The sequence below is a fragment of the Catharus ustulatus genome, chromosome 6, assembly GCF_009819885.2.
Source record: "Catharus ustulatus isolate bCatUst1 chromosome 6, bCatUst1.pri.v2, whole genome shotgun sequence".
Lineage (NCBI taxonomy): Eukaryota > Metazoa > Chordata > Aves > Passeriformes > Turdidae > Catharus > Catharus ustulatus.
This window is the reverse complement of record NC_046226.1, coordinates 10091451-10113803: the sequence shown is the minus strand read 5'-3', so window position 1 is coordinate 10113803 and position 22353 is coordinate 10091451. Positions and strand designations below refer to the sequence as shown.

The 22353-nt window shown below is 36.8% G+C and overlaps 1 protein-coding gene across 3 annotated transcripts in view; it reads left to right on the top strand.

Moving 5' to 3' along the window:
• TDRD9 (tudor domain containing 9) overlaps positions 1 to 21902 on the top strand; it is a 63675-nt gene extending 41773 nt beyond the window's left edge. For 2 of the 3 annotated variants that reach the window (XM_033063629.1, XM_033063631.1), the window contains exons 19-36: positions 1418 to 1462; positions 2938 to 2991; positions 4458 to 4574; positions 5403 to 5510; positions 7179 to 7279; positions 7928 to 8101; positions 9302 to 9413; positions 10743 to 10955; positions 11885 to 11974; positions 12877 to 13137; positions 13567 to 13719; positions 14782 to 14852; positions 15207 to 15316; positions 15486 to 15579; positions 16209 to 16347; positions 17465 to 17574; positions 19828 to 19900; positions 21152 to 21902. In XM_033063629.1, coding sequence (XP_032919520.1) covers positions 1418 to 1462; positions 2938 to 2991; positions 4458 to 4574; positions 5403 to 5510; positions 7179 to 7279; positions 7928 to 8101; positions 9302 to 9413; positions 10743 to 10955; positions 11885 to 11974; positions 12877 to 13137; positions 13567 to 13719; positions 14782 to 14852; positions 15207 to 15316; positions 15486 to 15579; positions 16209 to 16347; positions 17465 to 17574; positions 19828 to 19900; positions 21152 to 21247 — 2121 coding nt within the window. In that variant the 3' untranslated portion in view covers positions 21248 to 21902. The remainder of the gene's footprint in view (positions 1 to 1417; positions 1463 to 2937; positions 2992 to 4457; positions 4575 to 5402; positions 5511 to 7178; positions 7280 to 7927; positions 8102 to 9301; positions 9414 to 10742; positions 10956 to 11884; positions 11975 to 12876; positions 13138 to 13566; positions 13720 to 14781; positions 14853 to 15206; positions 15317 to 15485; positions 15580 to 16208; positions 16348 to 17464; positions 17575 to 19827; positions 19901 to 21151) is intronic. The other variant, XM_033063630.1, reaches the window with a different exon arrangement.
• The last annotated feature ends 451 nt before the right edge of the window (positions 21903 to 22353 follow it).

Sequence of the window (22353 nt, the reverse complement as noted above, 5' to 3'; positions counted from 1 at the left end):
GATGGAGATTCTCACCTTTGTGGGATCAGTGCAGCATTTTTACTCTGTAATTCTTAAAAACTTCAAATTACTGGTAGCTACATGTTTTTTTGCAGACTTTGTCCAACAGTGTAAAGGTCCAATTGTCTCTAATAGCAAACAATAAAATGCCAGAGATGTGGTAATGTTTGCAGATAATTTTTAGCCAAGGACAGTTTGGACTGCTAAATTCTAGTGTAGAATGAGTTTGGTGACTTTTCTCCAAACTTCTTAGCTTTGGCTTTGGGATGGCTTTGTGCAAATGCTGGTTTTTTGGTACTCTTGGCTGTTTGGTGGCTCAGTACCATGGACAGGGGTCAGTTCCTCCAGGTAGAGGCAGGGCTGGTACAGCACAGCAAAGGCATCTGCTTGAGGAACTTGCTGTTCAAATTCCAGCATTTTATATTATGCATGCTCTGGTGTGTTCTGTAATCTTCTGGACGGTCCAAAATCTTTAGCTGCTGATTTAATTTATTCAATTTTTTTCTAAAATATTGCCCTTCAGTCAAAATGGACTTGTTTTTTTCTACTCTGCTGTTAAGAATTTTATAAAGCACACCTGGCACATGTATCCACTAATCCTGAGGCTCAAAAATAATGTTTTCTGAAATCCCCTTATCCTGTTACATATTTCCCTTGTGTCACCTGATAATTATCACCTATTCATCTGAAGATGCTATTTCTATAAACCAATATGTTGTCCTGGAGAACAAACATGAACATTCAGGCAGCGCTTCTAGTGAAGTATCTCTGTGTGTGAGTGGTGTGAAAGCTTTATTTTGAGTGGCTCAGTATCAGAAAAGAAGTGATAAGTCCAGGAAAGTTTGTTTTCAACCCCCTTGGTTCAAATTAGATTCCTTCTTTTCTATCAAGGTAGGGAAATGCAGTGTGGCTGTTCAGCCGTGCATGTAGTCAGTGTCCCCAGTAAGACAGAATATTGTATTATGAGCTGACTTGCTGTCAGACTAGAAATGGATTCTGCAGGCATCTGTCATAAGCTGCCTAATAATGAAGTTATTTTCATTAATGGGCTGGGTATTTTAATTTCTCTTCCAGCCCTGTTTTCTGGGAGGCATTTGCATCAGAACTTACCTGAATCAGTCAGGTCACTGCTTTTGTCCCAAAGCAAGGAGGAAAGAAAATGGTTTTGAAAGTAATCTGCTGTATTACAGCATCAAATTAAAGCATCCAAATTGCTCTAATAATTCGCGGATGTTTGCATCTGCTTAAACAATCCATCCATTTCCTCTCATGAAGCCAGGTGGACAGCCTATTGTTAAAAAATTAGCTTCAGTGTTGCTATGAGAAGAAAGCTGGTAGTTTGAAATGTCCCATTAATATTTGTAATAATTATTACTAAAGCATTTGAGTCTGAATACTACGCCATTTTCTTTCTTAGGCGTGGCAGGCCTGCAAAGAAAAAGGGAAGCTGAGAAGTCCTATGGTTAGTTAAGCTTCTTTTTTCTTCTCTATTCAAGGTTGGTGACTTAAGTACTGGAGTGTTTTATTTTCACAGTATATATGAAAAGTAAGGAATTTTCGCTGGCAATGTTTATCTATAATAATTATGACTTTGCATACATAAATAGGCTTTGAGAGAAAATGAGCTTTGGAATCCAGTGCAGAGTTATTTGAAGACAGCTCCTTGTGTTAGTCCCTTTCACAGATGGATCAGCAGTGGCCAGAAGGTTTGAGATCCAACCTAAAAAGAGAAATTGAGCTGTAGTTGAAATAAATAAATTTATTGTGCATAAGTATCTCTATTTTTTTTAAACACACTGATTTGTGCGCCCTCAGAAAACCCTGAAAGATGGAAGATGTTTATGTGCATTAGTCACAAAAACCAGTAGCGTGCCTCCAGTCCTTCTTTTGTGTCTACAAGATAAAACCTTTTTTATTTCCCATTCTTTTAGAGTATAGTATCTCTTATGATCACCAGTACATAACATACTCTGAGTTACAAGTAGCCAGAATCTGTCTGATGTGCATCCAGATAAGTTCTGAGATTTTGTAAGTGTTCCCAGATTGCCAAGAAGTACAGTGGCATCCTGGCTTGTATCAGCAGTAATGTGGCCAGCAGGACCAGGACAGTGATTTTTCCCCGCCTGTACTGGGCACTGGTGAGGCCACACCTTGAGTCCTGTGTAGAAAATACTGGAAGACATTGAGGGGCTGGGGCATGTCCAGAGAAGGGCAGTGGAGCTGGTGAAGGGTCTGGTGGAGCACGAGCCGCCAGGGTGAAGAGCTGTGGGGGAACTGGGAGATTTTAGTCTGGAGAAAAGGGGGCTCAGGGGAGACTTCATTGCTCTACAACTACCTGAAAAGAACTTAGGTCGAGTTGGGGGTTGGCCCCTTCTCCCAAGGGATAGAAGCAGAGGAAATGGCCTCAAGTTGCACCAGGAGAGGTTTAGATAGGAATTAGAAAAAATTGCTTCGCTGAAAACATTGCATCCAACTGCCCAGAGGAGTAGTGGAGTCACCATCCATGGATTTCTTCAAATGGTGTGTGGGTGTGGCAGTTGAGGACGTGGTTTAGTTCTGGGCACAGCAGTGTTGGGTTAATGGTTGGACTTGAGGATATTGGAGGTCTTTTCAAACCTTAGCATTTCTGTGATTCCCTTCAGGTGTGAATCTTAAAGTAGGTTTTTAAGTAGCAACATAGAGCAGTTTGACTTGTGGGTTAATAATAGAAAGTGTAGATGACTCACAGCTGCATTGATAACCAAATTATAGTTTTAGTCAAATACATAACTGTCTTACATTTTCATACATGTCATAATGCTTAGTATGAATGCAAAGCTGTGAAATACTATTAAATTCTTCTATTGCTATATGTAACTATGATTTGTGTCCACACAGAAGAATGGGAGATAAAGTTGAGTAGCAGTAGAAGAAAAAAGTTCTAACTTTATTTTTCAGGAAGAGCTTGAGTGGGGTCGATCTAATTGTGTTCATATAAACAAGATCAAAGAGGTAAGATTAAATAGGTAGTAGTTTCTATAAGCAGAAGGACTTAACTTTCCTTATTCTCTGTAAATATAAAGATCTTGGGTAAACCTACTGTGTTACATGTCTACAAATATATAGATGTATATTTTCTTAAAATGAAGTATGAATTTAGAGGAAAGGCATTTTCCTTTTGTTAGGATAAACAGTAGTTAAGTTATTAACTGTTTAACATATTTTTAATATTTTTAAGATATCTTGAAGTTACATAGTGAGGCCTGGACTTGAGAATTTGTGGCGCTTTGTTGCTAGCATTACTGCAGCAATTAGTGGAAAGTCAGCATCACAATGGACTTCAAGCTTAATTTGATATGTTGAGGGGAAAATATGAAAGATTCCTGAGTAACTGATTAGCAGAATGGTCTTGGCCATTATTTCACCAGTTCATACCTTTGGCATGAGCAATGCAGGACCTGTGTTCAAAAAGCACAGGAAGTAAAAATAGAATTTGATAGTGAGAAACCGTCTGGATAAGAAATGACAATAGTTTTATGACTTGGATATGTGATAACAACAAAATAAAATGAGAAAAGCAAATTTTGTAAAACAGGGCAGTGAAATAATGAGTCTCACACGTCAGCCTCTCTTGGCTCGGTTTCAGGTAATGCTGGAAGAGGCTGTGCATGACATAATATATAAAGAGTTTTAAATGGTCACTTTCACTTAACAATTAATAAGATTTAGGGGCTTTTATTTGCTGCACCTAAATATCCTAATTTCACAATCCCTTGTGTGGAAGTTGCAGAACTGAGTCAGTTGGGGTGGTTCCTTTCTGGCAATGGTTGTTTTTCTGGTACTATGCCAGCAGCAGAAAGGAAAGGGGAATGTAGCTACAGAAAAGTTGTGTGGACAGTGATTTGCACATTTGCTCCAGATTCATTTGGGAGAGTGAAGGCATTCACTGTGTGGTTGGAGGACCAGTGGTTGCTTGTGGGAGCTTCTTGGAAATGCTGACGATGGAAAGCACAAATATGTTCTGCTGGAGGGCATAAGTTTGATCTCTCTCAAAATAATCAGAGCTGTCTGCTAAACTGAGGCTGCAGCATGGTCACTGCTGCAGTTGGGTGCAGAATTCTAGGTTCTTAGCAAGATTTTTACCTCCTAAGTTACAAAATTATTTAAATAGGAAATGTCATCTTGTAAAAGGTTATTTCAGTTCTTTTCCCGGTTTTGTTCTGTATCATATATGCATGATAGGCTTTGTGACTACAGAGTTGTTCTTTAAATGAGATTTTGGGAGAAGTGCTTGAGTCACAGTACTGAAATTATTTTCTAACATAGAGATGCTGAGCAGTATATTGGTGAAATGCATACCAGTCAGCTGAAAAGGGAAGGGAGTTTGACCAATTATTTCAGACTTCAACTCACAGATTTTATTTCAGATGTGGCGGCATTTGATACACTTAAAATGTAACTTAGAGATCAAATTTCAGGTGGCAGAGTTATTTCACAACTTGAAAAGGAGAGTCAGGGCATTCAACATGTGTGTTAAAGCTCAACCATCTGCTGTGGACCAGGAGTATGTGTGCAAACAACGCTTCATCTTGCAGGTAATGCTTTATTGTCATAAAGAGATGCTGTGTACGAAAATTGCAGATGAATTTTCATATCAATTTTCATAATTTTCAGTTCATAATATTCATGATCTGGTATTGCACTCGTTTACCAAAATTCTCTGTGGATATTGCAATTCCAGGTGGGGAAAAAAAGCAATTTTTTTGGCAGTGTATTAGCAATGTAGAAGGACAGCTAATGTTAGTTAATTGAAAATTTTATTAGCCCTTGTTTGAGGTGTTTTCTTTTATGCCTTGGTTAGTTAGTGGAGAGGGGATGCAGGGAATTTTATGCTTTCAGCTATTTTAACTTTGTATAATTTCCCATTAAATTACTTGTCTTACTTGGACTGATTAGCAGTGATTTTATTTTCACAGTGATTTTATTTGTCATTGCTGTGGTAGTTTGTATAACTGTGTAATCCATGAGCTTCTTGAAGCTGAATTGTTGAACATTTTAAGATACAGCCTGAAAACTGAACAATTTACCTGTAGCTATTTTGTGTGAATTTATTTAAATGCAGGCTCTTGAAATCAGAACTAACAATTGCAGTTTTCAACCAATAGAATAGAGCAAGTCTGCATACGAAAGCATTAAAATGTTGTAGAATTGTTCCAGAAATTGAACTCTTTTCACAAAAATATGTTTTTAAGAATTTATGCGAATTTGTGTTTAGTCTCCAGTTCTGGTAATTCATGAACAGAGACAGGGAAAAATATTAGTATGAAGATCTCTTGGTGTATCTCTGTGTTGCCAATGTATCTTGTTTAAAGAAATTGAATATAATCTGCTTTGTGTTTCACAAAATATTTTCTTGATTTCAGGTGGTAATAGCTGGTGCTTTCTATCCAAATTACTGTACTTTTGGAAAATGTAATGAAGAAATTGCCATGAAGGACCTTGCTGGCATGGATCCAAAAACCACTGTAATGGTATGTTAAGAAGGTTAATGACTTAATTAAGAATCAAGTAACAAAAATAAGAAGTGTTTGGGTGGTATTTTCAAGTTCTATTCTGACTTGGGGAAGGAGAGAAATAATTACCTGCTGTGATCCTCGCTTGGTGAAGTCTGTCCCACCTTCCTTTCTTTCAACACAATAAACATTGTGTAGGTGGGCAGTTTTAGAATTCCTGAGATCTGCCTCAAGCATTTGATTGCTAGTCTTGCACAGACAAACATCTTTCATCAAACTAAAAAAATATTTGGAAAAATAGAACAGGACTATCAAGGGTACTTTTTACTGAGTACTTAAGTTAATGTAGTGTTGCAACTTCAGTGTTACTTTTTTTGCCATCTCCTACTTGTTTGTGCATGGCATAGGTGCTTTTTGCTTTAAGGTTGCCTCAGGTGTTGCACTGGGTTTTTTTTATCTTCTAAAATTACTTTTCAGCTGGTTGCATATATGCAAGTTTGAAATGGTTGTGTTGATTTTGCAAAATGGTGCAGTCTAAACTAAGAAAATTATGTGTGTCTGAACTAGGCGTAACACTGTACAGCGGCCATGACCTGTGCTTAAAGAAGCCAAATCTACCAAAGTTGCTCTCAAAGAATGGACTTTACTGACACAAGAGAAAAATAGATAGAAAGGAGAGAGTGTGAGATTGGTAGATTTAAGAGCTACTTACTTTTAATGTATTTAACTCTGCTCATACATCAACTGCTTGTTACCTTGGAAGAAGGAGCTGCTGTGTCTTTATCAGTGTAAATTATCATCTTGGGCTGCAAGTTCCTCAAGCTCTTACTTGGAGAGATTCTTGCAGCCATATGCTGCTCCTAATGGCTGAAAATATAAAAGACAATTAAACCTCCCACTGTGTGGTCTCTGTAAATTATCTTCCTTTGAGGCAGTTTCTGCAGTCTAACCTAGACCATGGTTTTGACCAGCAGCTGATCTTAGTGCTGTAACTTCAAGGCATAGGAACGTTGTAAAAAAACAATCTGTTTTTTCCTGTCTAAAGTTGCAAGAGCCAAAGAAAAGAGTAGACAGTTACATAGGCTTTGAAAAACAGTTCAAGGTCTCGAAGTTTGAACTTGCTGATTGGGCTTCATGATTCCATATTAAATCAAGATCACCTATGAGATATTAAGAAAAAGTTAGTGAAATGGACATGTGACTGTAGTTGCATATTAATAGTTGTGAAAGCTTACACTGGAGTTACTTCTACACAGGAAGACCAGGAGATTGCTCTTTGTCATCCCTAAGAGATGTGTATCCATGTGTCAGAGCTCTCCAGTTGTGCAAGCTGTCCAACCATAGCTCAGACCTGTAGATTCCCAGACTGTGCAGACTGTACAGGATATAGTTCCCAGTTGTGGAAAAAGAATCATAGCATTCCCGTGTTTTTCTGTTACAAGCAAAATCAAGAGACACTGGACAGCTTTTTAGAACAAGTATCAGATTAATGTATATAATTACTAATCAATTTGTTCATTTATAGTTTATGTACTGGTTTGAAGTAGGAGGGCATTATTAGGAGTAAGACAGTGCTTTTCATTGTGTTTTGAGATTCTTGAATGTACTGTTGCATTTGGCACTTCGGGAATTTGTGAACTTCAAAGCAATTGAATGTATCCAAATTTAAAGTCTTTTTCTTAACAGCTGAAGAACATGCCTCCCTATGGATATATATACCATAAACAGTTGCAGTCACTGCTTAGGCAGTGTGGGCAGGTAAAATCTATTTCCTACAATGGATCAAGGTGAGTATAAAATGAAATATCTTGCCTTATGTTGTCAGTTACAAATCCAGTAGTCAGTTTCTTTTTCAGTGATGTACTGACAAATGTAGTTAATTTTTTCTCTCTTTGGTATCAGTAACTTACTTTTAATGTATTGGTTAGAGTTAAAAAGGTGGTTTTGAAGTCTGATGTAGATTGGTTGGGATAACATTAGATGAGCTAAGGTAGAGCTTCTGGTTTGTCTCTTCTGTTCTCTAACAGTGGGCTTTAATTGCAACTCATCTCTCTGTATTTATTTCTGTCCCTTATGCTGAATTTAGCTTGTTTGTACAGTCTGGTGGTTTTTTTGAGCTGATAATCTGACTAATTTCAGTCTATGACTGCCCAAAGTTGAATTAATGTAACCTTTTATTCCTTTTCCAACCTTTAATGCCTTCCTTATTGACATATATTTTCACATCTTATTTGCATTAAATTTAACATGTGCTGGTGACAATGTCAGAAAGTTTTCTTACCGCCATTATGATAATTAAAGTTTTAAGGTGCATAAAATCAGAAGGCAGAGCCTGTGAGGAATCTACCTTTTATTGTTTGCTGACCTGCTAAGATAAAGACAGGGAGAAAAAAATTACTTTCTTTCTTTCTTTTTTTTTTTTTTTTTGTAAACAGGGCTTTTGTGGAGTTCTCCCGTAATCAAAAGGAGATCTTTAAGGTTCTTCCTGAAGTGTACTTAGCAGTCAAGATGTCACAGCTGAAGATTCCTTTTGAACTCTATGTTCATTATCCAGAGGATATCAGAAGACAAGTGCGGGGTGCAGCAGCTGCAGGTTTGGAATTTCTAAGGTAATTGTATTGCATATGTAAAATGTGTTTCTTGCCAGTGAAATGAGGTTTGCTGGATTTGTGGGAATTTGCTTGGAAGTAGCACCAAGGAAGAAATGTTAGGTACAAAAAAGAGATGTGAACTTCATCTGAGCAGAATGTTTGTGCAGGGCAGAAATAACATGATTGTTTGAAGTATTTCTTGATAGTGAAAGGTATTCTGCTGTTCAAGAGAATTCCAAGTATACAGTTGTCTTTCCCCTAAGGTTCTATTTAATTTTCCACTGGCATATGAAAATTTGGATGTACCCAGTTATTTCTGTTCATGATAGAGACCATGTGGGATTGTCATAACCAAAATAAATGAGGAGTAGCATTTGGGGACAAAAAAGAAAGGGAGAGAGCGCTTAACAAAATAAACTGTGGAGAAACGCAAGGATGTTGAAGTGTAACAACAAAATAGGAAATAATGCCAAGAAATGCAATGTACTGAGTCTTTGGTCCACACCTGCTTTTGTTTGGAAAATCTGGCATGTTTGCTTCAATGTTATTGTATGCTGTGATTCTGAGCTTCAGGTCATACAAGTAACCTGATAAAATGGCATTCTGCCTAGCTCCTGATTGGTCTGCAGCCATTTCAGTAATTTAAAATAAGAAAATAAGAAATCTAGAATAGGAAGGCAGGAATGAACTTAGCACCTTCACTTTGCCTGAGAGAGCACTTAAAATCTTCAGGAAAATTGGTTCTTGAGGAACTCAAAGTCTCCTAGGCTGAAAGACTTAAAGTACTTATCTTTTGTCAAATAAAAGGAATATATATATATCTTTTTTTTTTCTCTATTAAAAAATGCTGAATTTATGTTTGTGTTTTTGTATGCTCTGTTTTTAAAAAATAAGCTTTAGAAGAAAATGCCATAGCGAAAAGCCTGACTATTTAACCTTTTTTTTTTTTTTTCAATTTTTAATTAATTAATGGCTGAGTTGTGTCCTGGTATGTATCTTTCTGTGTTTGGTTATACTGCAGTTGAAACAGTTACTCTTTAGTAATTTGTTTCTGTGTGGTCATTTTCTGTTCTAATCGAACCAATTTATTTCTAAACAAGTCATTAAGCACATAAATGTGCCCTAGGGATACCTTGAGAAATAGATGAAAGCAGAAAAATTCATCCTCTTGAGTTTTCCCGTGTGAGTGAAGTACTTAGCATCTCCATTCCATTTTAGAGTAAATGTAGACTGTCAGAAGCAGACAGTGGAGCCAGTGGAAATCTCATTTGGTGATTCACAAATGTCAAAGATGATCCCAAGTCGTTTTCTGTCCATCAGGGTAACAGAGGTAGGAATGTTCTATATCTGAACTAGGTAATATCTGATAATTAGTACCTAGATAGCTTAGTAGAGATGAATATCTGACAAGCTTATGTTAAAAAATTGAGTACTGATAATGTTTTTAGTGCAGAGGTGTCTGTAAGAAGTATGGGGAATATTCTTAAGCTTCTTTTTAGTAGTTTTGTGTTAACAGAATTCATGTTTGCACTTGACAAAATTTATGGGATTTGCTGGCAGTAAATGTTAGCTAGAAGTAGACATAAATGTAAAGAGGATTAATGGAAGAGGTAAAATACTTGTGTAAACTATAAAAATGAAAATCAGGTATTTGGGCCATTTACCTGGTTATTAACTGCCAGTCTTCTTCAAAAAATGTACATATGAGAAATGAGATTATTTAATGGTAGTATATGCTCATTCAGAAAATTATTTCATGCACAGAAATGTATTGTGAAAATTCTGTATATACAAATATTTCTGAAATCTGAAGCTGAGATTTTTAGATCTTATATTGGCTGTCATCTTCATTAATTGAGTAATAGCAGTATATATGCTGCTGAAATAGAAATAATAAAAAATTCAAACCACTGAGCTAGGGGAAATAAGATAAAGTATTAAAACAGCTCTTGTTAATAGTGGTGTGATTGGTAAGTGGAGAATAGAATATTTTCCTCCTTTTAGTCAGCTAAATCTCTTGGATGAAAAATGTTAATAAATTTGATCAGACCCATTGCAATCACTTGGCTGTCTGTGCTACTTCTGTTTTAATATGTGAACTTTAAAGATTGTAAGTAAAAGTTGTTTTTTATCGCAAGCATTTAGTATTAAGTCTGAAATGGTTATGAGACATTTGAAAAGATGACTTACTTTATTTAACTGGATTTAAATAGGTGTATGTTCTCACCAGTTTCCTGAAGAATGATTCATCATAACAGTGGCAATGCTGATGTGCTGACACACGAAGCTGACTGGTATTCTGTCACTAATAAAAAATGGTGCACCAAATGTGTGCACCTGTCTAGTCAGCTGTCTGCCTCATATTTTCTGTATATTCATGTGGTTTAGGAAAATGGAAGCAGTCTTTTCCTAATTTTCTGTATTTTAGTAATGCTGATATTAGAATCTGTTTGGCTGAAAAGTGTTTTGCAGTAGTGCAGAAAATAAAAATTTCCTAAAAAATACCTACCAAATTATGAGATAGAAATGCTTCAATACATTGTGTGTGAACTGTTGTGTCAGGAGTGGGAGTGTTTTCATGTGTTTTGCTCGGAGGTGGTTTGTATTTGATGTAGAAGAATAATACAAATAGGTTATTGTCTAATTTTTATACTTGCAGATAATAGAAGTTGGACACTTCTGGGGTTACAGGACAGATGAAAAAAATATAGCTGTACTCCAGGCTCTGAGTGCTGAAATTGACTGTCAGGAGCTCATGGATTTAACAGTGCCTCCACGTGTAGATGTGCTTTGTCTGGCACCATTCACTTATCTAGGGAAGAGAGGATACTACAGAGCTCATGTTCTGTATATTCATGGGGATCATGCTGAGGTAATGTGCTATGTCATATTGAATTGCTAACATGTAATTGGGTTAACAGTCTTGGAGTGTTGCTGCCTGTTTATTTTTTGTTTTTTCCGTTTTTTTCTACAAATCAATCCAACCAGAATAGTTGTTTCTTTTCCAGAACACAGAAATTTTTAGTATTAAATTGAGAAACTCTTGCAGAATGAAGTAAAATAAAGACTAAAACCTCCAGTGAATCTGAAAGCGTGGCTTTTTTTGGAACGGTGTTTATGCTGCTGAGTTCTATATCAACAAATTCATCTGACTATTTTGGCTCTTTGTGCTGAGATGCATAATGGAAATTAGTACCACAGTTCAACAAGATTGGTATTGATTTTTCAGGCCATACTTTTCAGCAGTTTTAGGGTGGATTTTAACATTTTTTTAAGACTGGCCTTTGAATTTATCTTAATTTTTAACCTGTCTGGGTGTCACCACTATAGAGTTAATACTGGATATTGTCATGGTTTGTAGTCATTAAAAATGACTGAAGAGTGGTGCTAATCTCATCACTTTATGATTTGAATTTATAAACAGTCACTGAGTCACATTTGCTTAGCTGAAAGCAGTTGTTGGTAGTATTGTTCACTGAAGAAGTAAGGTTGCACAGACCTGAGAGTGAGGAGAGAATTTAGAGTCTTTGAGAGAAACTTGCCTTTTCTAGATTTAGTGGATTATTTGCATTACAAGTGGATATTTAGGTCAGGGGATCAAACCCTTGGATGTGATAAAATCTGATGTATTCTTTTTGACGTGACTTCATTTGCATGCTTTCTAGACTTTGAATTTCCATGTGACTTGATAAGATTTGTGTTTTACTGTAATTTTTAAACTCAAATCATTACTTTTCTTGCCACTGAAGGTAGAATTTTTAGTGTTGTGGAATCTGCAGATACTCTTGATTCTTTTTCCAGGTTTTTTTTGTGGATTATGGCAATAGATCAGAAGTGCCTTTAAATAAATTAAAGGAGATTCCAAGCTGTCTTCAAGGGCTTCCTTTCCAGGTAGGGGTGATCCTGTTGGCTGATACTTTTGTGTCTGACCTGGCAAACAGGAGTGAACTTCAAGTCAGGATGCTTTTCAGAGTAATACTTAAATAATATGTGTTTTGCTGATGGAGGTGTACTTCAATTGTATTTCAGTTTTTCAGTGCTCACTCAGGTATTTTTAAAATAATAAAAACGGTTGTGTCATACTGATTTTATTCTCTGAAGCATTTAATGATGAATATGAGAAATGGACTAGCAGAAATAAGATATGATCTTGACAGGGCTAGTTTTGTTTGGTTTTCTTTAGTAATTGATGTAAAAAAAAATCTGGCAAGAAAGCATCCTTTTTTGTATTTTCTATACATACTAAATGGAAATGTATTTCTGCTTTAGGCTTGATCTTTTAATGACCAGTTTTAATGATTATCTAGAAAAAACCCAGGGTTTCTGCTGTAAATTCATTCAAAAACGTTATTGCAGGTAGTAATTTTGGACATGAGAGCCTAATTACTCTTGCCTGCCTGGGACAGAAGAGCTAGTAGTGGTCTTACCAAGTTTTCTGTTACCTAAGTTGAAAACAGTTGTAGACTGAAGTTTTTTCCGAAGAAGACATCTCTGTGCTCCTAAGATTTCATTGTGAATAGTGAATTACTACCAAATTATCCTTTATGCAGTTTGCTCTGATTCCTTAGCAACTATGTACTATATTGAAGTGATATGAGCTGTCATGTGTTGGCAGTGATGGAGTTGGAAATATGCCAGTAGCTTTACAGCAACCCTAGGAATTAACACAAACCACCACAATAACTATGAAAGAATTCATAGTTATTAATTCAGACAGTTTGTAGAGAAAGTGAAATATTTCCTTGCTGATTCTCTAGTTGGGCCAAGCGCCGTTTCCGATGTTTCTGCTCTAGGCTTTGGAGTTCAAGATCTGCAAGATGTGTCCCTCTGCCAGGTCACTGGTGTTCGGGGAGCGGTGGAGCTGCAGTGCCAGCCAGAGGTTTGCCTCGCTGGTCAGTGGCTGCACTCTGCTGGTGGAGGTTTATTCCCTCGTGCACGGGGTGCTGCACGTGGATGTGTTCCGTCACTCGGGCCACAAAGGCCTGGTGAGCATTCGGGATGTGCTCATCGAGGAGCGTCACGCTGAGCTGGCAGAGGAGTCCTACAAATCACAAGTATGTACTGGCTAAGCTGCTGCTGCTTTTCTTACTCCAGTTTATTTCAGTTCTGGCTGTCCTGAGAAGCTGAGCTGCAGCTTGACTAGTGGCAAGGTTAATACTTGAATAGGGCAGTGTATCTTCATGTGTGTGCATAATGCACATCGAGCTGTTGGCCAAAAGCATTACTGCTTTGCAATCCCTTCTGGAGGAGATGTTTCCCAGGAAATTATTTCCTCAAGTGAACTGCTCCTTGAAACTCTGAAAAACTGTTAGCTGTTTCATAGTTTTAACTCTCTTCCATTTTGATGTTCTATATCATCTGAAAAGTCATCAAGATACCATTTTTTGTCTTTGTGTATGAGTATTTCTTTGTTTAGGACCTTCTTTGTAAAGTTTTTGAAGGAATAATGGTTCAAGGCTTCTAACACTTTGATTATTGTGTAGCAAAGTCATGATTTGCTCAAGGAATTTTTTTTGGACCAAGCGAAGGAGCGAGACCAAATGCCCATCATATCTGCAGGACAGGAAAAAAAGCATCTCATTGAAATACTGTTGAACTCTTTTTCTGAAAAGAAATCTGATACTCCAACCCATAAGGTAACTTGAGTGGTGGTTTTGGCCATCACCACGTGACCCTGCTTCTCACATTGTTAGGATGGAGATGAGGACTGACAGTACCACAGATAACAAAGCTCTATCTGATGCATTTCATAGGGCATTCTACTTTCTCTTGGTAGAAAGCCATTGTGTGACCACTGGTTCAGACTGGTCTGCTGCAGTTCTGAACAGAGTTCTGAAGTACAGCCTGAGTGCTAAGTGATACTGCTCTTCTGATACATCTAAGGCAGCACTTGGAACTCATGCAGAACAGGGATAAAATTGAACAGCTGAATGCAGTGTTTCCATACATAGTAGTCTTCATTATATAAGCCACACCAAAAAAGCAAGTTTACAACCTCATCAGTTTTTCAGAAAATGTAAATGTGGTTTTTATTATACATAGTGTTTAATTCTTCATCAGCTAGTGATAGGTAAGCAGCTGGGATAGGTGAAGCAGTGAAAGCTCCAGTAACTGATGGTAATGATGCTTTTCCTCTGCCAGTGCCAAACTCAGAAATGTGTTTTGAGGTATCTAGTCACTACTGACTTGGAATATAAAACAGGAAAATGTGTGCCCTGTTCTGCATTGTGATTACAAGTTAAGCCTCATCTACATTCTGATTATTTTCCCATTTCAGACCTGACAAAATTTCAGGCTTTCAAGTGCCTAATCATGCTGCATTTATCCACAGGAGTAATCCTGTTTAACTTCCCACTTCATAAAGTGAGATATTTTCAAGATTAAAGACCACATCATGTAAATAAAATTACCTGGTTTTCTGAAGTGATCTATTAAGTCTGAACTTGGGTTTTTTAAGCCAGAGGAAAGTCATGAATCTGGAGCACCTGTGGAAACATAAAATTTTAGTTAAGGTGCCTCAACAAACAAAGCTTGCTGTAGTGAAATGAAAGTGCAGTCTTTCCAATTTAGCAACTCAGTGTTGTTCAGTACATGCTGAAATGTGTTTGGCTTTAATTTATAAAGCATTTAGATTTGAAGAGATCCAGGTGCTGACTAACTACAGTATCATTTGTGTCTCTCTCCCCTATATTTTGAAGGTAACAGTTTGTGGTCCATTCAGTCCTTATCAGCTAAACTGCTATGGTCTGACCAAAATATCCCAATTCAGGTACGAGAGGACTTTATTGTGAAGTGTAGTCATGTTCTTGTGTATTATTTTCAATAAATAGGCAGAAACTACCTAGTTACTCTTAGAGATTTTTTATGAACTTTTATTAATTGAAAAGACTGAAGGAGTCAAGCTTGAATTGCATTAATATGCACACCGTTACTACTTAAAATCTTTTTAAGCAGTTTTAAGGTGCATTATTGTTCTCACAGAGAGATTATTTGATAACTGTCATTTAAATCTGCTAACAGTAAGCAGCTGCTTTGAGTTTGTGTTGTGTATTTAAAATGTTTTTTATTTACATGTTTTTATGAGTTTTAGAGTTTTTTATTGTTGAAAATATTTCTTCCCCAGAAATGTTCTCATACATAAGGACAGCATAAATTCCATTGTTGTCAATTTTGGTGAAGAAGATCCCTTTCAGCAGCTCCTGGTCGCCACTAATATATCAGTAACTGCAGCTGGTAATGCCTAATAAAAATGTTTGGATGCTTTTTCTAGACTTCTGGTTTTATATGAGTAGTTCTATGAGTAAATATGTCACTGTAGTTCTGTGTTACATTTTTTTGAGGTTTCATTTTCATTAAATGCTCCTTAGAGTTATTTGAATCATTTTTTTTCTTTTGGTGCCAGGGTCTGTGGTTTTAGGGGAAACATCTTTGATGCCTCCTATTCATGGCCTGCTTGCACTCCTCAGTATGCTGTTTGCTCCTGCAATAGAACTCAGGTATTTGTGCATTTTAAAGTGGCAATTCTTTTATTATTTTCTTTGGGATCCTCACAGATTTTTGATACATAATTTGCTTTCAGCATTTTATGTATTTTCTTCCTGGTATATTTTTAATGAGTTTTAGTATAGTGCGTAGGTAAAACAACTGGTTCATGGACTTACAAATTGGTGCTGCAGAGTCTTCTTTCCTGATGAGGCATTACAGCTCCTGGCAGTAGTGCTCGCAGCCTGGGAAGGTGGAATGTAAACTGGGAATGTTAAATCTACATGAGAAGAGGAACTTCCATAATTTTTTGTAAAAGCTGAGCTCTGGCAGTAACATTACTGTTGTGTTTTCTTAAGTTTCACTTCAAAATAGTGAAGCTTGCTTTCCTTTATTTTGCTTACATATGTTTTATGGTAAGTTTTATGAGTATATGTTTTTATAACCAGAACTTCTGTTTTGTTTCATCACTGTATATTTTAAAAACCATTATGGCTGAGAGTGAATGCCTGTCAATTGTTTTAGCTTCTTTCAAACATGTGTCTTGCTTTGCATGGCTTAAACAAATTGATTTAAGTCTGTCTTCATAAGAGTTTAGTTTCTTCATCTTTTAGTGAGACTGTTTTCTTTCTTTTTCATGTAGAGTTGATAAATGTGGGAAGTATTTTACTGGTGTTCTGTGTGGTTTGGGTTCAAGTCAGACATCTGGGGCTCCACTGCTTCCAGCAAATGATATGGAGGTGACATTTGATGTGCATTTTGGACTGGAAGACATAACAGAGGTAAAACTTGTGTAAAAAATTTCACTACAGTAGGAATACAGTAGAAGTCAGTGCAGCTGAGCTTGTTAACTGTTAGTGTTAATAGAAAAGCTTGTTTGGACTGTGGGGTTTGGGATTTTTGTAGTTTTGGTTTTTTGTTGGGTTTTTCTTTGATTTTGTTTGTTTGGGTTTTTAAATGTACTCCCTTTTTATAATCGTGGATTTTTGTCAGGAGAAGCAGTTACCTCTTCCCTACACTTGGAACAAATAAGTTACTATAGAATGTTACACACTTTCCAAATGTAATCATCAATTTTGCACTAAGCAGAAGTCAATACGTAGTAGTTTTGTTCTCAGGATTGTCATGGCTTTTACTGACAAGCAGAGCACTGCTGCTTTACAGGCTTCAGTTTGATTTTACAGCTCTGATAAGTCATCTGTATTGAGCTACATCTCAGAGCAGATGAGCCAAACAAACAATAAAGCCCCTGCATTCCTCATTACTGCCTTTTGCAGCTCACAGAGTGAGGTCTGTCAGAGGGAAGCATGTACATAACCTGTGCAGTGCAGGACAGTGGCTGTGTTTGACATGTGCCTGGACAGTGAAGGATTGCCCTGGTTAGGTCTGTGTGGAGGCAGGTGCTTGGAGTGACTCCTGGAGGTTTTCCAAGGACACAGTGGACATGCTGGTGCACATATCTGTGAGCTGTTGTTTTCTGATAGCATTGACTTGGTGTGATAGCTGTGTTCATGATGCCTTAGCCAGAATGGTAACACCAAGCTGCTGTATGTGTGAAAAATTATGGACAGAGAGAGAAAATGCTTAAAGTTTTCACAGAAGGAGTTCTGCATTGGAAAAAGTCCAGGCAGGTGGTAAGCCTGTATGTTTTATGGCATATCTGAGTAACCTTTAGAACTGTGATACCAGGTGTCTGAAATATTAACATCACTGACCACCAGAGGTGCAGCTGCAAGGAAGAACCATTTCTGAAGCTTCAGATGTTTTTTACTGATGGAAATGCTATTCCAGTTGAAGTTCAGTGATGTGGATGCCACAACCACCTTCATGTCAGTGTAATATGATGCAGGCCTTGTGCTGGTTTAAAGTGCTTTATATTCTGTCACTGGTGTTTTACAGATAAACAGTCTGAGGACAGCCATGAATAAGCTGCTCTGTGAACAAGCAGTGCATTCTGGACAAGAGCAAGTGGAAAAGCTGCAGGAGACTATTCGTGAGAAGCTTCTATGGTAATTTTGTAGAAATAAGATCTTCTGTTCCACAGTCTCAGCAAAAATGAGTGATTGCTTGAAGCATAGCTCAGATTAGGCTTTAGAAAAATAATAAATGCTCTCATTTAATGATGCATTTAATTTACTTTATGTATTTATGAAGCAGTATACTTAACAACCTTAGACTTCTTGTGGAAGCACTGGTTCTTCAGGGAAGCCAAATCACTTAGGAGTCATAAAACCTAGACTGTAAAACCTGTTCTACAGGATATCAGCTCTTATGTATCCTTGTTTTTTCCACCCAGGATAAATCTAATGGAGTCCTATGGCATAACAATTCAGAACAATTTAGAATTGTTCTTTCCTGTACATTAAATTTGAATTGTGTGCTGCCTTTCTTCCATCAGCACACCTGTGCAAGATAGGTGTTGGCCAAGTGAATTGGAAGTCCCAGGCAAATTTAGGAAGTAAGGCCATCTCCCTTTTTTTCCCAGCAAGCCTCCCTTCTTGTAAGTGAAGCAGTGGTTCTGAAAAGACCATTGTGATTCAGTGCAGCCAGCCTGGGGAATTTTTCAGCTTGTAGTTTGGGAGGAGTGCAGTGAACTATCCCAGGAGCAGCTCCTGTGTGTCCCTGCTGAGCATAATGTGAAAAATCTTCCCTTGTTTATACACTCAGCATGAATTTTAGTGCTGTCTGTATCATCAGGAGAATTTTCTCATCTGATCTCTCTCTGTACTAACCTTCCTTAAAAGAGCTCTGGTCCAGAGTCCATAACATAACTTTTGCCAGCCTTATCTTGAAGAAACAGTAGAGTTCTGCTGAAATAACTGAATGTTGTCAGAGTTAGGCAGTTCATCGTGCTGATAAAGATCTGTACCCTGCTCTTACCCAGGGTTATCAGAATGATTATCAGAGCAGCTGTTGATGCTGATTTTTCAGGTCTTCCTTGATTTTGACAGTACCTGCTCTTATCTGTGGGAAAAAACCTATTAAATTGTCTTACATTGAAAGCAAGCACCCTTACTTCCTATTTCCAAAACTCCAAATAAAATTTGGTTTCCATAGTAAATTAGCAAGTCAGCCTTAGCTTTTGAGGCACTTGAAATTAAATTAAAAGAGCACAAGCAATGAAGAAGTCAAGGAACATGGATAGGCAGAAAGAGGCAAAGCCACAGCCCCTGTCTGGAGGTGACTGTGACGGTAACAGCTCATGCTGGGACATCAACACTTACATGCTAAATTGAAGGCACTAAAATGTCACTGTTATTTGTTCAGACATGTGAGTACTTGCTAGAGTTTGGGCACCTATTTTGGGCTGATTGTTCAGACATCTCCAGCCAGCTGGGAGGGGAAGGGTCAGACCTTGGCACAGGTCCTGGGCACTGATGTGTTCCCAGCTCAGTCAGCGCCGACTGCCTGACTCGGTCACTCTCATCAGCCCCAGGCTTTTTGTCTGTAGAATTTTATACTTTTCTGTGGGAGCCTTTTCTCTCATGGAATTTTTGTACATTTACTGGTTGTCTTCCAATGATCCTACAGATGTTTTTATTTAAACTTTTATTTTATATTATTTTTGTATGTTTTTATTTGGAGGAATAAATGGATTATTGTAATGATTTTTATCTTTTCCCTTGTGTAAAATCTTTCTTGGTTTTGAATATTTTTTTCCAATTGTACTATCTGTGTTTTGGAAAAAAACATTAATTCAAGTACATAGGTAAAAATTTAGTCTGAACAGTCTTTCATAACTGTTTTCCATTTTTCAAAAGCTAATTGTATTTACAACATGTCACCACTACTTAAGACTAAAATCAGTTTTTGAAAAACACATCTAGACAGAATTAATTAATGTCTACTACTGTTGTACTTTGCACAGCTTGAGGAAATAACTGGAGCAGACAGACAATCTATAGTAATTGAGTTGTCATGCAAAACAAAATACCCTAAAAATAGCTGTATTATACATTCTAGTGAGTAAGCATACATAAAATATAAGGAATAAATTACAGTTGCAAATTCTAGTGCTTTGTAAAAAAAGAATCTCATTGTTTTGTTTAGAAGAAAATACATTCTGATACGTGATATGTCCCTGTGAAAATTTGTATTTTTACTCCACTGTACAGCAAAGTATAGAGAAGTGAACAAATCAGACTAGACTAAGATTCCCTTCAGCACAGACACATTGTTGTATCTCATATAAAAAAATCCTTTGTCTTTTTAATTAACCAAATACAAGAGTATTTCTCAAGGCTGTATTTATGTAATTTCAGTTTAATCTGTAAATCAAAGCCTCGAGACCTCATTGATCCTACCTGGTATGAGAATCCATATGCCTGGAATCAGGTAAGGGTATAAATGTAAATGTTTCCTGTTTTCTGTTGGGGTTGATTTGGTTTGGTTTTTTTGAGGAGTTTGATTATTTCAGTACTCCAGTTAGCTACGTGTTGAAAGGGAGAATTTCTGTGGTTATTGAATATGAAAACGGCAAAAGCACTGTAGGGTTAAATTAAAGCATAAGAACTTTTATTTATGTAATCAGTTATGCCAATTGATATCCTGTTTTTTTAGAGTCTGTTTAGTTTTTTTAGAGTCTGTTTAGTTGTTGGATGACTTGTTTTTTAATTTTGTGTGTATATAAATATTTAGTGTTTTGAAACAGAACTTTTCATGGTTTTAAGGTGAAAGAGATTGTAAAGTCAACTTCACATTTGTAGGAAGTTAAAATTTTCTATTCTTTCTGTTAGGCAGCTGTAGCTACATTTTCCTGAATGCAGTGCATTTTAGTTTTGGTTTGGGATGCTGTGGTTTGAGGTGGCTTTTTCTTTCTAGGCAGACAGAAACATGGCTTGTTTTAGAACAGATGTGGTGGGGTCAACCAGGGGGGGCAGTTTCCTCAAGACTCATAAAACCACTGTCCTAGCTTCCTATTCTGTTAGAAATCTTACCTTTCTTTCTGTAAGGCCTCTGCAGGCTATTGGATTTCCTGAAGAACAAGTAGTTTCTTAATTAAAAAGGGGGTGAGGAATTAATGAGTGCAGGAGTAAAAGTGCTACACACACCCTCCCTGTGCCTCTTCCACCCTGCAGCCCATAAAGGAGGGGTTTGGGTCACCCTTGAAAAGAGGGACAGCAGAGAATAAACACCAAGGGCACTAATTTCTAAAAGGCATTTTTTTGCGTGTGTTATGATATACTGCCTGAGGCCAAAGTGTTCCTATTTTCATATTTCAAATTCAGTTAACCTTGGATTTAGGAAGATAATATACTCACTTCTGCTGGTGCTTATCTTTTATAACAAGTTAATGAGTAGGTCTTGGATCATGATTTTTCCTCACTGTGTCTGAAGAATCCCAGGACATCTTAGATCATAAAATACTGCCCGTAATGCTTTGGAATTGATTGTGCAGTAGTGTTCTGAAATCATGGCAAACCGTGAGATAAAGCATTTTGTAGCCCTGACTCTTCCATTGCAGTGTGTGGCATGGAACTGAAATTCCTGTATAAAACTCAGAACTCTTCAAGACTTTTTCTTAGCTGTGTTATACAGAAAAACATAGGAATACATTCTGACTTTTATCTTGCTTCTTTTGACTAGGTGGATTCTCAGCGTATTATTGACGAGTCTGAAAAGCGGCAGGAAAGAGGAAATTTTGTTTATCATCCCCACAAGCTTGTTTTGTTGAATGATTAAGTATTTCTAGAAGTCTTTCAGAAGATGAGGTATTACTAGTCTAAAAATGACTTCTGTCTTGTATGCATGTTAGCAAGACTGTTCCTTAAGATGAGTACAGGTGTACTGTGACACAGTTTGGAAAATGTTCTTGTGTTCACGAAAAAGCTGAGGTTTGCTGGCCTAGAGGAGACAGGTTCAGTCATTAAAGAAACTGATGTAAATGAGGATGCAATTTTCATTTTAATAATACTTCTAAACAGGTTTATCACAAGGTACATGAAAAATGAAGCAGATCTAGGCTTGGTTGATCATTTTCTGTCTAAAAACTCAAAAATTAAGGGGCACAACTATTTTTTTGTCTGTAATTGCAAGTTGCATTTTCCTGTTTTCTCTTTTATTAGTTCTTAAAAAATATATACAGCAAAGGGGGTTGCAGTTTTCCTTAACTAAGAAATAGAAGTCAGAAGAAACTGATCATCTAAATTACATGTCTTAATGTACTGGATACAATTTTTTTTTTTTTTTTTTTTTTTTTTTTTTTTTTTGTATAGCAGAACATAGCATGATTTATTTTTCTATATGGCAGAAGAATGCTTTTGAATTACTGATTCCTGTCACTTTGTTTCATCCTTTCAACTTATTTTTACCTGGGAGATCTTTAGCCTTAAAAATGAGGTCAATGGTTTCAGAATAAAATGCAGAAATCAAACAAAATGTTTTTGTCTCTTTCTTTTTGCAGTCATGCTTAATAAAAGCTAAATGTAGTTATTAAAGGTATGTGATTGCATTCATGAAATACATCAATACAGAAACAATACATGGAAGAGTATATTCATTTTCACTGTTCACTCAGTGATTTGAATGTTATGTAATATCCAGTCATCCTCTGAAGGACAGAGAATCAGTGGTCACCATAAATAAGTGGCAGATTCTTGGAAAATAAGGAGATGCTTAAAATAAGAAATTATTTTAAAATATAATTAGGGGGATGACTGTTTAGCAAGCAATTTCAGTGGTTTATTAGAGCATTACTTTCTTAGACCCATTTTAGTCGTCCTTGGGAATTAAAATAGTGAGAGAGTCTAACAAAAATTGCATCTCAAGTGGCTTAGACAAGAGTGTTT